The sequence below is a fragment of the Zootermopsis nevadensis genome, unplaced genomic scaffold (assembly GCF_977971745.1).
Source record: "Zootermopsis nevadensis isolate Lab colony 2312 unplaced genomic scaffold, Znev_1.0 Znev_ptg000026l, whole genome shotgun sequence".
In the NCBI taxonomy this organism is placed as follows: Eukaryota; Metazoa; Arthropoda; class Insecta; order Blattodea; family Termopsidae; genus Zootermopsis; species Zootermopsis nevadensis.
The window spans coordinates 405,072-420,181 of NW_028259158.1; the positions used below are offsets into that span (position 1 = coordinate 405,072).

The 15,110-nt window shown below is 38.8% G+C and overlaps 1 protein-coding gene across 1 annotated transcript in view; it reads right to left on the reverse strand.

Moving 5' to 3' along the window:
• Positions 1-15,110, reverse strand: part of LOC147872527 (uncharacterized) — a 98,648-nt gene that overhangs the window by 61,907 nt on the left and 21,631 nt on the right. The window contains exon 4 of the mRNA XM_087356268.1: positions 11,865-11,977. Within this exon, the coding sequence (XP_087212394.1) occupies positions 11,941-11,977 (37 nt within the window). The 3' untranslated portion in view covers positions 11,865-11,940. The remainder of the gene's footprint in view (positions 1-11,864; positions 11,978-15,110) is intronic.

The following is a 15,110-nucleotide window of genomic DNA, read 5'->3' on the forward strand; positions in this document are numbered from 1 at the left end:
ATGTCGCCGTGAAACCTCAGCTGTGTTTCACCCTCTGAAACACAAAGAAATGCTCCAAAACGGATATCACAGTGTTGTATACCTATAAGCTAATTACGGGAATCATGATAATCACATATAGCACATATGATTAATTATAAGGTACAATCAGTAGGTTACTAGATAAAGTGTAATAGTTATATTGTATACTTTGTACAGAAACCAAGACTTTCCATTTCCAGCTGTTGTAAGTAGGGGCGACAGGAAGCCATTATGGTGTCTGCTTCAGATAAGTTTATTGAAAAGGGTTCCAATTATATTCACAGACAGAGAAGGCCTGCCGAGGTCAGGACGCCCGAACTTTGACAGGGGCAAAGGGTCGCGGTCCCCGGGGGTTATCGTGTCCTCTAATTGGATCCAGAACCACGCCTTGGGACGACGTTACAGCTTGCATGTAAAAAGCCGTCACTGACGTCACAAGGGCGATATGGAGATTTGCTTATATCCAGTGCATTTCGAAGACACATTAGACATTTCATTTTACTCGTCAGGAGGAAACTCTGCTGGTCTATGCATTTATACATAGCCAACTTTCTTGTATTCATCTGTATTATTAAATAAATCATCAACTTTCGAACGTCTTCTCGTCAGACTAGGCAGTCATCTTTTAAGCTGTGTATTCAAACCTACCATCGCCGACCATCATTCCTAGCCGCTCGGGAATACTGGAATCCTGCGGGACTGGCCGATCCCCCGGGATACAACAACAGTATAAAGTTAACCACACGTGTAAACGCTTATGACACTCCACTTCCTACTATGTTAAAACATTCTTTGTGAACATTGACACAAGGTGCGCTGCGAAATTATTTCTAAAATACTTTGTGGATGTAATGATATTTGGCAATAATTTTCACGTCGAAGTGAACTGGTCACGATAAATATGTAAGAGATATTCCAAAAAAAAAATTATGTTCATTATAATAACCTTATCAGTTGTTCATCGCTGTCAAATCTGACACGGTGGTATTCCTCGGTGTGTTCACGCAAAATTAATTTCTTCTCCAAAGTCTCGTTGATGCTACAAATTTCCGACAGTTGATACAACTCTTGTCACATAGTCTACAAATGTAAATTAATTAAGTACTTTTAAAATCTGACTCTTCTTACTGGGTTTACAGAAATTCCCAATTCGATAACCGACCAGGACGCCCATTACAGTCTATGAGATTATTTGTAGTTTTTGTCAATCGTTACAAACGAATGTCAAGATAGAACTGTGAAAAAAAAAATCTAGACAGATTTATCCTCAACATTTCAAAATTTAACTGCATGAGATCATTTTTTACATTAAAAAAGCAAAAATTTATTTATTTAATTATTCATTCACTTGTAAATTTGAGTTCTCTACACAGAAGACTTTATCCGTCTAACACTAGGATTTTTTCGCAAAACACAGTCTCATAGAATTATTTCTAACAGCTACACAGAGTTTATTATTACGACTAGAAACCCATCCATCCCTTTCCTATAGTATCCGTCATTAAATTTCGTGCTTCAAGGACATAGCAATTTCATGTACCGTTGGGATACAAACAGAGTACCCCAAGCGAGTAAATACAACACAGAACTCACATCATACAATTTTTTACGGCTACTATTGTCCCACTAATATATACAATTTAATTACGAACTAATGAGATTTACAGGACTACAGGTTTATCCAAAGCAAAATCACAAGCTAGATATTAAAATACTACAGCATATCTGATATTCATTTTTTCCAAAGCAAATATTATAATGCATGTAACTTAGTACATGATTAACAAACGCTGTTATCTTAGCTGTATCCTAAAAGCTTATAAAACAGGCTAATTTAAGCAATATATTTAAATTTTGTAAATTGTTATGAATGGAATTACAAAGTAACTTTTAGTAACAACAGTTGCACAGATTTTATTGTGTTGAATATCAATCATAAGAAGTGATATTGTACGTACAAGCAATTAGTGACAGTGATACTCCAAAGAATCGACGGATAATAGCAAATTTTCAAATATAGTGTTTCTGATATTAGTGAAGTGGAATTATGCCACTGATACCAAAGGTGTGAAGAGCGGAGGTTCTGTTACGTGGGCTAATAATTACACTGCGGTTGCAACACATGGCCAGCCGCGGGAAAACACGCAACAGTATGTAGCATACTGGATGCATTCCATCATGGTCTCATGGGCTGACCACCGAATAATGCACACGAAGGTCGTTTCTTCTCATGCAGACCAATCTGCGCAACTATTACAAGGACTTTATGAGATCACCGTCGGTCTCGCCTTTCGATTAATGAGCTGTACTGGATGTTGTTTAAATATGACTTGCAAATTTTATTTAAAAATCGCATTAACTAATTCGCATACTAAGATAAACAAAAAATTATAATATATTAACAAAGGTTCAAATCTCTCAAGTTTATCACGAAAATTCCTAATAGTTACATAACATATTCTGTCAAATTATTTCGGACTTTCATTCTGTAACGTTTAAAACACCTCAATGTGTTAATAGTTATAACGATAAACGTATTCCATCCCATAGCCGACACATTATGCGAATGGATTACTAAATTATAAACCTGGTAAGACAACATAAATGTCGCTTTGACTTAAATCCTAAATTAATACATGTAACATTTTAGTTTTCAGTTATCTTTTGATACTGAATATACTTAGTCAAGATAATCTCTAGAAGGTTCGCCATTGCAACCTATACTTAGTCATGTGAATCAATTCTGAAAATTCATTCCCTACATATCGAAGACCCAATACATATTATTCTTCTCCCATCTACGCTAAGTTTCAAAAGTGGCTGTTAAAAATTCTGCATTAATTTTTAATTCCTTCTAACCCTGAAATATATAACTTCCATGCCAACATCCTTAATCAACTTCTGGATACTGGGATACAGGGAACGACCCGTTCTTCAAGTGCCTGAGCACTGCGGGTCCCAATTTTTCGTTGGCTCGATCTATAGACATTCGGTAGGACTCCTTGGACGAGGGATAGGCCCGTCACAAGGCCTCTCTCTGCCTGTACACAGGACAGCACAACACAGAAAAACGCGGACAAACATCCATGGCTTGAGTGGGATTCGAACCCACGGTCCCAGCGACCAAGCCATACAAGGCCCACGCCTCAGACCGCGCGGTCACTGCGGACACTAAGCAACTTCTACGATAAGATTAATGGGCTAATATCAAAAATAATAAAGCTTTACATTTTGAAAATGTCCTCTCCTCTTGTTACTCCATCTCTCATAAGAACAAATAATCCCTAAGGAACACAAATTTATGTTCCCCAGTTTGCACACATGCAAATATATTTTAATACGTGTCTAAGAATAAACATAATACTTTACGAAATATTTACGACTCCTATAGGAATTCATTAGTATTCTTTTATATTTATAGGCCTGCATGTACGTGCATAACATTACCAAGCTTTCGACAAGATTTGGATTTAAAATCCAGAACTGCTCTGCGATCTTGAAGACGGCTGAAGTTAAATTATCGTCTTCATGCTCCGGCAAGAATATTCTATTAACGAGGAAGTTACCAGGGTCCTTTGAAGAGAATGGATGGTTAACGACTACTGTTCAGTATGGAACGCCCGTACCAGAAATTGATTTCCGGTCGTACGAAACCTAGCAAATGGCTTATCCTTTTATTCGCAGAGAAATCACAATTATTTAAAATGATTTATAAAAATTCATCTATGATATCAAACAGGTCTAAACTGAAACGTATAATTACAATAAAAATATTATAAACAATGTTAAAATTCCGGAAATGCTTGCTACTTTTCATTTCAAAATATTTTGTCTTCCCGTCTGATTTCTAAGAACCTGGAAATTAAAGTAATCTTGCCTGTTGTTTTGCATGGGTGCGAAACACGGTCTCTCACTCTGAGGGAGGAACACAGATTGCAGGTGTTTGAGAATCGGGTGTTGAGGAGGATATTTGGGCCTAGGAGAGAAGACGATGGGGCGTGGAGAAAACTGCATAATGACGAGCTTAAAAATCTGTACTCCTCCCCCAGTATTGTCAGGGTGATTAAGTCGAGAAGAATGAGATGGGCTGGGCATATAGCGCGCATGGATGGGACAAGAGGTGTGCACCGGGTATTGGTTGGGAAGCCTGAGGGGAAGAGACAGATGGGGAGACCTAGACGTAGATGGGAGGATAATATCAAGCGAGATCTATGGGAGATAGGAGTTGAAGGAGACTGGATTTAGTTGGCCCAGGTCAGGATCCGGTGGAAGGCTTTGGTTAATTCGGTGATGAACCTTCGGGTTCGGTAAGCCATCTAGTTAGTTAGTTAAAGAATGTTATGCTCTTGAGTTAGCCAGAACAGCAGTGTCTAAGATGTTATCAATATTTATATTCAGATATACATACAAACGGAGATAAGGAACTGAATCGTGCTCATACGAAAGAATACAACTCTGTTTAGAAATTTCAGAAATCGTAACGCGTTATATTGCGTGTTTTCGTAGCAAGTATGCAAACCAAAACATAAAATATAATATAACACGATTCTTTACTTCAGTTATACAGAAATTTCCTGTGTCCCTAGGACCCCTAAAAGGCTTAGCTTCTAAATGTCAGTAAGTCACATGAGTATGACAAAAATCTGGAATTTTTTACGGTAAATGTATGTACCCGTTTTCTCAAAGGATTGAGCCTGGCCACTATAAACAGGCTGTAATGTGGGGTAAATCTTATATAAGATCATACAGTACTCAAAGAAAATTTCGAACTTGGGCAATAATTCTATAGCCATTTCGAGTCCCTGTTTTTTTATAAGAAAGACAATTTATTTTCATGGTTAGCTGAAAAAATTGATCTTTCAAGAAACTGCACAAGTTGGAAGAACAGGTTTGTTTTCACCAATAATGATTCATACCAAATATACACGCGATTTCAAAGTTAGTTATCTCGTTCATAGCACTGAAAGAATTAAATGTTTAAATGTTATATATAACTTAATTACCTTTCATAGCAGCATTGTCTAGGCCTACTAACAGAAAGTAAGCATTTTGCTCTGTTTCAATGTAAAACAAGAAATTTTTATAATAGATACTTCAAGTATATGCCGCCAGAGCTACTGTAGGAAACTATTTCACGAAGTTGTGCTGAGATTTGCGACACGGTGTGATCGTCATAATAACAAGCTTTTTTAAACCACCAACACCGTGTGTATAAAACATTAATGTCATAAAGAAACTGCCTGCTAGAGCGACCTTAACACGTCTAGTGACAAACTAACAAAGCAACTGTCAAGAAAACTTGTGTGTGTAGTACGTATAGTGGTCGCAGTAGACCAAGAGTTTGAAAATGTGCTGCTTGATCAGAATTGTCACACCTCTTGAGGAGGTAATAATCCACTGCCACGAAATAACATGTGATTAAACCCGAGTGTCCACGGTAACAACAAACTCTGATACGTTAAGCAATATTTTTTCACCATTTCTCATTACGTTACAACGGTTCAGAAACTCTGTATTGAAAGTCCTCAATAAATTCTGTAACTTTGGTACTAGCCATAAGACTGGAAAACAGTAGTTTTTAAAAACTTTCAGGACTAACTAAGAGTTTTTTATTTACCAACACTGAAAAATGATCTGAATTTTGAACAGTCGCTTAAGACAGCGCTACCACGAATTCAATGTTAGATACTTCCGCGGCGGAAAAAAGTGTCACGTTTATTTATTATTATTTTTATTATTATTTATTTGACTGCAAATGGGTTTTTACCCGGTGGCAGTGGTTCTACAATGAGACACAACAAAACAATATTCTTACTATAACAATTTGTGATTCCTCGTTGTCTTCAAGAAATTACGTCATCAACAATGTCAACAGATATTTGTTTACTCGGCATTGTTGTGGAACACAACAATGCCGAGTAAACAAATATCACTATTCACAACAACGGCGTCAACAACTACCAAGCCAGTCGCGTTATCACTGCTCCAGAAGCAGCACATCGCATTATTGATTACTGACTGACAGTTGGCCTAAAACATCAGAAAAGTGAAAGAAGACGTTATCAAGTATTTGAATTACCAAGTCCAACAACTCCAACAAGGTAAACTGATACTCATTCGATATATTACGATTACGAAAACTATTATGAGAACTGATTTTATTTATCGATTTTAAGACGAAGATTTGCAAGGGTGGGGCTGGACGTAAAAAGTTGACTGAACTAGAGCTGTTGGCGTTTTAAACACTTGACGAACCGAGTGTTTTAACCCCCATTCGGGAGGGTAGTTTAGTTTCTTATGCAAGTGTTAAAACACTTGAATGAGACATAAACTAATCCTTCCGAAGGGGGGTTAGTTTAGTGTCTTACTCAAGAATTTAAAATTCAACCAATCCCCCTGGAGGGGGGTTCATCAAGTATTTTAACCATCATTCGGGGGGTTGTTTGGTTTCTTACTCAAGTGTTTTAACCCTAGAGTAAGAAACTAAACTAACCCTCACCCCCTAAACTAGCCCTTCCGAAGGGGGGTTAGTTTACTGTCTTACTCAAGATTTTAAAACTCAACCAACCCCTTCGGGGGGTTAGTTTAGTTTCTTACTCATGGGTTAAAACACTTGAATGAGACACTAAACTAACCCCCCCGAAGGGCAGTTAGTTTAGCGTGTTACTTAAGATTTCAAAACGCAACTAACCCCCTAGAAGGGGGGGTTGGTCAATTGTTTTAACCCTCAATTCGTGGCGGTTAGTTTAGTTTCTTACACAAGGTTGGTTACGTTTTACAAACTTGACCAACCCCCCCCGTAGGAGCTCCGAAAGGAGCGCCCTGCTCTAGTGACACAACAACAGACCACACTCAAAATAAAACAACTCATAATATTACAAAACCATATAACCTAAAGTACATAGCTTAAAAATTAATACCAACTAGACATAAGACAGTAACAGTAATGAATCACACATTTCATCAGAACCTTCTCTACAGTTCACTTCACTTTTGAAGCCTTCCCATCCTCACCCCAATTTACCCCCCTTCACTGCACCCACCCATCTATTCCCTTTACTTCACCTCATTTATCACTTTCCTAACCTTCTTCCTAAACGTACTTGGTTTACAGGAGAGAGTCCCTAAAACCTCAGCAGGTAGCTGGTTCCAGAGTTGGATGGTCCTATTTACAAAGGAATATTTTCCGATATCTGTTCTTTGTTTTCTGCTCCTAACTTTCCGAATATGATCGACCCTGCTCAGATAAGATGGCCTTTGCAATCTGTCACCTATCGCCTTCCATGCCCGTTCTCCCGTGTACGCCTTGAAGAGAGCACATATTCGTGCTATCTTTCTACGCTCCTGTGATATGCAAATTTACATGCTTTATTTTGCACCCGTTCTAACGCATTTATCTGCCCCTCCCTGTAAGGATCCCAGCACGCCGCCCCATATTCCAGAATCGGACGCACTAGTGATGTGTAGGCTACACTTTTAGTGTTACTATTCCCCTTTTTGAGAACACGCATTGTAAAATGAAGTGCCTTCCAGGCTTTCTTCACCGTATAATTTACTTGATCAGCCCAGCTTAAATCGCTGCTTAAGAGAATTCCCAAGTATTTACAACTGCTCACTTCCGGAATTATTTGGTCCCGTAACAAATACTTTAGTGGTTCCTTCACCCGACGTCTCGTGAAACTAACTGCTTTACTTTTACTTGGGTTAATTTTCATAGCATTTTCAACCGCCCATTCCCCCAGACTGTTCAGATCCATCTGCATCTTTTCTATGTCTTTACTATTTATAATTTTCCTATATATTATACAGTCATCTGCAAAAAGTCTAATAGTCGATTCAATGTTCCTCCAAATATCATTTACGTACGCGAGGAATAGAAGTGGACCCAATACACTCCCTTGCGGTACTCCTGACGTTACTCTGACTTCCTCTGATAATTGCCCTCCTACTCTAACTCTCTGCGTTCGGCCTAAAAGAAATTCTCTTATCCATGCGACTATCCTCGAGTCCACGCCCGATGCCGCGATTTTCATAAGCAGCCGATCGTGAGGAAGTAAATCGAAGGCCTTCGAAAAATCTATTATAATCGCGTCTAACCTTCGTCCGTCATCCAGTGTGTCTGCAATGTCCTGACAAACCGTGATTACTTGACTTTCACATGAATATCCCGGCCTGAACCCATGTTGACCCTCGAATAACCAATTCTTTTCCTCCCAGTTTTTCCTCAGGTACGATGCTATAACGTGTTCCATTTGTTTGCAGACCACCGATGTTAAACTGACCGGTCTGTGATTTGTGACCAATGGTCGATCACCTCCTTTGTAAATAGGAACCACTATGGCTTTTTTCCAGTCCCTTGGTATAGTGGCATTATTAATTGTTACGTCCAATAATCGCGCCAGGTATGGAATCATGGCTTCCCCACCCAGTTTTAGAATTTCCCCAGAAATGCTGTCAGGCCCTACTGATTTGCTTTTTCCCATCCCTGCTAGCCTTTTTCTAATGATTTTAGTACTAATTATGTACAATTCTTCTTTTGCCTGCAGGAACTTGATCGCAGTTGAGATTCGAAAGGTTATTTACACAAGCCAATTTTCGGCAAGTTAACGAACATAAATCGTGTGGCCAGAGTCACTTCCCCTGTGCATGACAGATCTTGAAACATGTGCTAATAGATTAGACTGTAGACTTTTAGGTAAATACCAACGTTTAAGAAACAATGGCTTTAGCTCTGAACATGGAGGAATTACGTTTCTCCGAAACGCCGATATCTTCCAACGGGTTTGTAAGGAACCATAACTCAGAACATAATCATCATCATGTCTCTAAATAAGTTTACCTTGAACACTCGCCATTCTTGGGAGTTCTTCCTTTTACTTTATTCATTTTAACGAAGTTTAAAGAGGAGAGGAATAAATAATTGAATCTGAAATCAAGTTGAGTGAAAGCCGCTCTGATACAAGTCAATCAGTTTTTAAGTTATCTAGAATAGATGGACAGGAAGTAGAAATTTACGAGAGGCGTTTTTTCCTCCTCTTTTGTGACTGGCCCAGTCACATTCCAAAAGCCAGATCGGCATTCCCGTATATTTTGTGTCGTCTTACCTGGTGGCTGCCTTAACTATTGGCCCGTGAAGTGATGGAAAACGGACTCAGTCATCACTGAACCTGGGAGAGACCCTTGAATGAAACAGCGGCATTCTTACATTCGTTCTCCTCTCCATAATAACGACATCAGATTTTCATGTAAACTACGTTCAGAACCACTGTCGTAAACTCACGATACCGTTCCACATATTAATATTTCCACCTGTGGCTAACGTAGAAGTCGGTATCGATAGAGATAATTCAGATCAAATATCGATATTTCAAGGTACGTTCACGTAAATGTTGCAAAGCTTCCTTGTAATTTCCAGTCTGTGCGACATGCTCTTTGTAGCAAAGTAGAAAATTTCACACTCCACGATACTATACAATAAGCAACAGGACTGCGACAGAGGACGTTGGTATGTTCCTACAGCACAGAAAAACAAGCACTGAAGAAAGAACTACGCTGAAGAATGCAGAAAATTATAGAAGTCCGGAAATGATCGTCCCATTTACACCTAGAGTTAGTAGTAGTAGTAGTAGTAGTAGAAGAATAAAAAGAGATTAGGGGCCGGTAGAGGTCGTAGATGTACTCCATAAAGAACAGGCTCCTTCGCGCCCTATATCAGTCCGTAATACGAGGTACATTAGGTACAACAGCTGTTGTCCGTCACACAGCGAACCGTTTTAGGGTTTTCTTTAGGTCACAGTAAAGAGTAAAGCAACCATAAAACTTTCATACGGACCAGACAAAGGAGTGGGCTGTAAAACTGAACGGCGTAAAATTAGATCAGTTAGAACGAGGCATGAAAGGAAAATAACACAATTCTCAAGAATATGAGTAATCCGACTCTCTGGTAACAGAAGCCCAAACGTCAATACTGCTATCTTCAATGCCCGTCTAAAGATCCTGCCCGAAGTCAGTTCAGCATATTTCACATTCTTAAAACTCACGTTGCTAAAGACACGTTTCCTAGCAAAGGATATCCATCTTTCGGAGTAATTACTTTTATGTGATTTAAATAACTCCATGGAACACAGAAACTAATACCTTCTCAGTCAAGAAACACTTTTTCTCTTACTAAACTCAAATTTAATTAAATAATTTTACGTTCTAGACAGTTTTCCGCCTCGTAAAAGTGTTTACTACTTGGAACTTCCATCACAGGCAAATATTATATTAAAATCGGAAATAATACCAACAGAATCACCTTCAGTTTTGACTACATATAAGTAAATTACTGATCCGTTTTATTCTCCTTCTTATTTTCTTATGGTTGGATTTATTTGTTTTCAACCGATTCATAATACTCATTTCATTTGTCATGATTTCCAATTCCAAATCTGACATTTTGTGTCCTGTCTCACATCATTGGGGATAAAAAAAGTGTCCAACTGTTTCACCCACTTCATAGATAAACTTAATAAAAAGTTACAGAACAAAAATTTACACAGGTGTTTGTCATACAAACGCACAAAATGAAACCACGCATGGCCTGATCTGGTATACGTCTCACTTTAAACAGTTTACAATTTTCGGATCGAAGAACAAAACTTGTTGAAGCTATTCGTCAATTTCTTCAGAAGAAACGAGCCCCGAGAGACCACATCTACTAATTTTTGAAATGAGGTTACATGTATTTACAGAAAGAACGACAATATTATACAGAAAATAGAAAAAGGAGTAAAATACCAATAAACGAATATAAATTAACGGGAAACGATATTAAGAAGCTCATAAAAGATTATAAAAGAGAGGGAACGAGAAAATTTTTATAATGAAATTATTTTTTTAAAAAATAAAAGGAGGTAATGGAATCAACGAAATAATGATGGACAAGACGGGTTGAGAATGTGATAGAATAAAGAAAGCAAAGCAGGTGGTGTGATTGTAAGTAGCAGGCAGTAGTTTGATATTGCCTGGGAGGAAGGGCTAACTACGAGTAAATACCTTCGTAATGAGGTGGTGGTCCCACCACGTATGCCTTCCCAAGAGAAATTAGGCGTCGTAGCAACGCATGGAAGAGGGGGAATACATAAACTAGAACTCAGAGAACGAGCAGCCTACAGACACACACACACAGCTCTTTGAATAATCTAGCGGCAGAGAAAGGGAGTCCCACACTATGAACATTCGCGCGGACGCGTTAATACCACATTTTCTTCAGGATCTGATGAAATCGAACGAGTATCGATCGAGACCAGAGACCACGATAAGACATGTTTCCTTCAGTTCCTCTAGATACACATACAATCCATATATATATATATATATATATATATATCGATAATATAACTATAAATGTAATTTATAATGCGCGAAAGAACAACAACGATCCATGATCCGATATTTTGCCGTCAAATGGTGCGAAAGCTAGCGAGATTTACGGTACAATTACATTAAGTACGTCGATAACCGAAGAAGAAAAATTGAAAAACTGATTAAAAGATTCCATGGGGGCGTACGAGTGTTGTTGATAACGCGGGTTCTGCTGTTAAAATGTGATGCAGTCAAACGACATATCGACAAACATACCCGTGACAACCGAAAAATCGGCACTAATGACATTGCATGTGAAATGATCAAGGTCCATTTCAAGAAGCGGATTAAGAATGTTTTAAGGCACAGCCGAAATTACGTAATTCTAATGAAATGAGACTAATGCATTGAAACATGACAACACACCGTAGAAAATTCAGCTACTGTGTGATTATTTTTTTAAATTAGAATAAAATCAACTTCATCTATTTACTTACTTTGCACACGCGTGTACAGCAAACCTCCGTCCATCTTGCGGAGAAGAGAATAAAAGCGAAGAAGTGTTCCAGAATTTCAATCATCCATCCACCACGCGTGAGGCAACAGAGATCTGTGGCGGATATAAACATACATGTATGAATTATACTTACGAGGTTTTTGACAAACAAATTCTCAATTGTGGTTGGTAGTTTTAAATTATAATTCTGAAACCATGTGCGGGAATAATCTAATAAAATGGGTGTTATTTATTTGTAGCTTTGATAATTTCGGATGACGAAGACACGCTGAAGAAAATAATGTATAGTAGAAAATTCCATAAAAATTACACTTTTAGCAGCTGGTACCGCCTGTGTACTTCGGCGTGAGTTCTATTATTTATGTGTGGGCGTGATTTTGTACCACATTCCACTTGCCTGGCAAAGTGTATTATTACGAAAGGCAATACTGCAAATACGGCGAGGCATGTAATGCTTAATTAACTAACATAAATCCAATTCATGATCGGCACACGCATTGCTTGTTCATTCAGTGTCGTCGCTGAAATTCCGACCTAAGTTGGTACAAACCAAGGGAATGTAAACATGTTCCACACTTATATCACCAGTCTGAAAATCGAACAGACCGCGTTAAATGATGAAGACTGCTAAAACTGCATTATCACAGCATGTATTTTTATAATAACCTTTCTGTAAGTAACATTATCATCATAATTACCACAAATTATTATAAAGTATTATTATATGTTATATATGTAGGAGTTGTACCTCATCTCCCCTCAAGCGCCTTCATGGCGTATAGTGGGGCAGTTTTTATTATTATATAAACAATACTTAATATATAAAAATATATTAAGTACTGTTTACAATCTAATTAAGGTAGAACCTATCATTGTTGAATTTCTGGCTGTTGTACTGATTCATTTATTTAAACATCAACTGATTTGTTCAAGTAAGCTATTTCATTGTGCACAAACCAAAACAAATTTCCGAATAATGGCTATACTAGGATATATCCAATCATCACCCTGATTATAAAGGCAGAAAATACCTATAAACTATAAATTTCTACCAGGTCACACGATGCAACACCTCAGAAGACAGCAATCTTCATTTAGATTCGCATTTATAGCAACTTTACAAAATAACTGAACAACTTAAATTTTTGTTTATTTTTTAATATTTATTAACAACAGGCTGTCGAGAAAGTGTTCTTAGAAGAAAACCAAAATGGCGAAGAACTGTTATCTCAAGTCGTATTTACACTGCGTTTTTTCCTTAAATACGTTTGCAAATAATAAGCATTCTCTCCAACGTCGGTTATGGAACATATCTGTTCATTGCGAAACGTCATACGGCAATGCGGGTGTGTGCTTATATTTGTTATGTATGAGTGCCAAGACTACAGCGTCATAATATTTTATGATGCAAGTCTGCCAAAACTACGACTATGTCCAAAACCTTTACGATAAGGGAACTGTATATAGCTATGTAAGATTTGAGGTATATAGCTAGTATAAGCCAGACAGGATTTGTTGTTTAAGGGAGTGAGGGATTTTCTTCGAAAATGAAAGAAAAACATGAACTATCTATTGGTAAATCCGAACCCGGGATTCCATAACGAGCATATAAGGCAGATGATCTGCGTCATAATCTGTGAAGTGATAAGAAAAGAAGAGGTTCTGTTGTTGCTGCAATGAAAAGTTCAGTAAAAGCAGAGAGTGACCGAGTAATCTAAAATGTCAGTTTTACCACTACAGCAGAATCTGTATTTCTTTCTTCCAGTGAATAACAGGCTACAGACGTAACTATCATGCACATTTCTGAGGACAAGATGTAACTCTGTTCAATCTGGCAAATTATCAGCGTTATTCTTGCAGTTTAACTTCCGAGGTATACAATGAAACAACTCGTGAGATGAATACCGGCGGTTCAAATTGGGCCATAAGCACTCAATATTTTATGTAAGATTTGCGGTTTTCACAGCGGTGAGCATGAATATTTCCGTCTTCTGCGTTGTTGCGCCGTGTAGTCTGGTCGATGTTAACCAACGTTTCAGAGGTCATACTGCCTCCGTCATCAGGGCGATGAGTATGAAGATTTCTGTCTCCTGGGTTGTTGCGCTGTGTAGTCTGGTCGATGTTTGCCAACGTTTCAGAGGTCATACTGCCTCCATCATCAGAGTATGAAGATTTCTGTCTTCTGGGTTGTTCCGCTGTGTAGTCTGGTCGATGTTTGCCAACGTTTCAGAGGTCATACTGCCTCCGTCATCAGGGCGATGAGTATGAAGATTTCTGTCTCCTGGGTTGTTCCGCTGTGTAGTCTGGTCGATGTTTACCAACGTTTCAGAGGTCATACTGCCTCCATCCTCAGGGCGATGAGTATGAAGATTTCTGTCTTCTGGGTTGTTGCGCTGTGTAGTCTGGTCGATGTTTGCCAACGTTTCAGAGGTCATACTGCCTCCATCATCAGGGCGATGAGTATGAAGATTTCTGTCTTCTGGGTTGTTCCGCTGTGTAGTCTGGTCGATGTTTACCAACGTTTCAGAGGTCATACTGCCTCCATCATCAGGGCGATGAAGATTTCTGTCTTCTGGGTTGTTGCGCTGTGTAGTCTGGTCGATGTTAACCAACGTTTCAGAGGTCATACTGCCTCCATCATCAGGGCGATGAGTATGAAGATTTCTGTCTTCTGGGTTGTTGCGCTGTGTAGTCTGGTCGATGTTTGCCAACGTTTCAGAGGTCATACTGCCTCCATCATCAGGGCGATGAGTATGAAGATTTCTGTCTTCTGGGTTGTTCCGCTGTGTAGTCTGGTCGATGTTTACCAACGTTTCAGAGGTCATACTGCCTCCATCATCAGGGCGATGAAGATTTCTGTCTTCTGGGTTGTTGCGCTGTGTAGTCTGGTCGATGTTTACCAACGTTTCAGAGGTCATACTGCCTCCATCATCAGGGCGATGAAGATTTCTGTCTTCTGGGTTGTTGCGCCGTGTAGTCTGGTCGATGTTTACCAACGTTTCAGAGGTCATACTGCCTCCGTCATCAGGGCGATGAGTATGAATATTTCCGTCTTCTGCTTTGTTGCGCCGTGTAGTCTGGTCGATGTTAACCAACGTTTCAGAGGTCATACTGCCTCCGTCATCAGGGCGATGAGTATGAATATTTCCGTCTTCTGCGTTGTTGCGCCGTGTAGTCTGGTCGATGTTAACCAACGTTTCAGAGGTCATACTGCCTCCGTCATCAG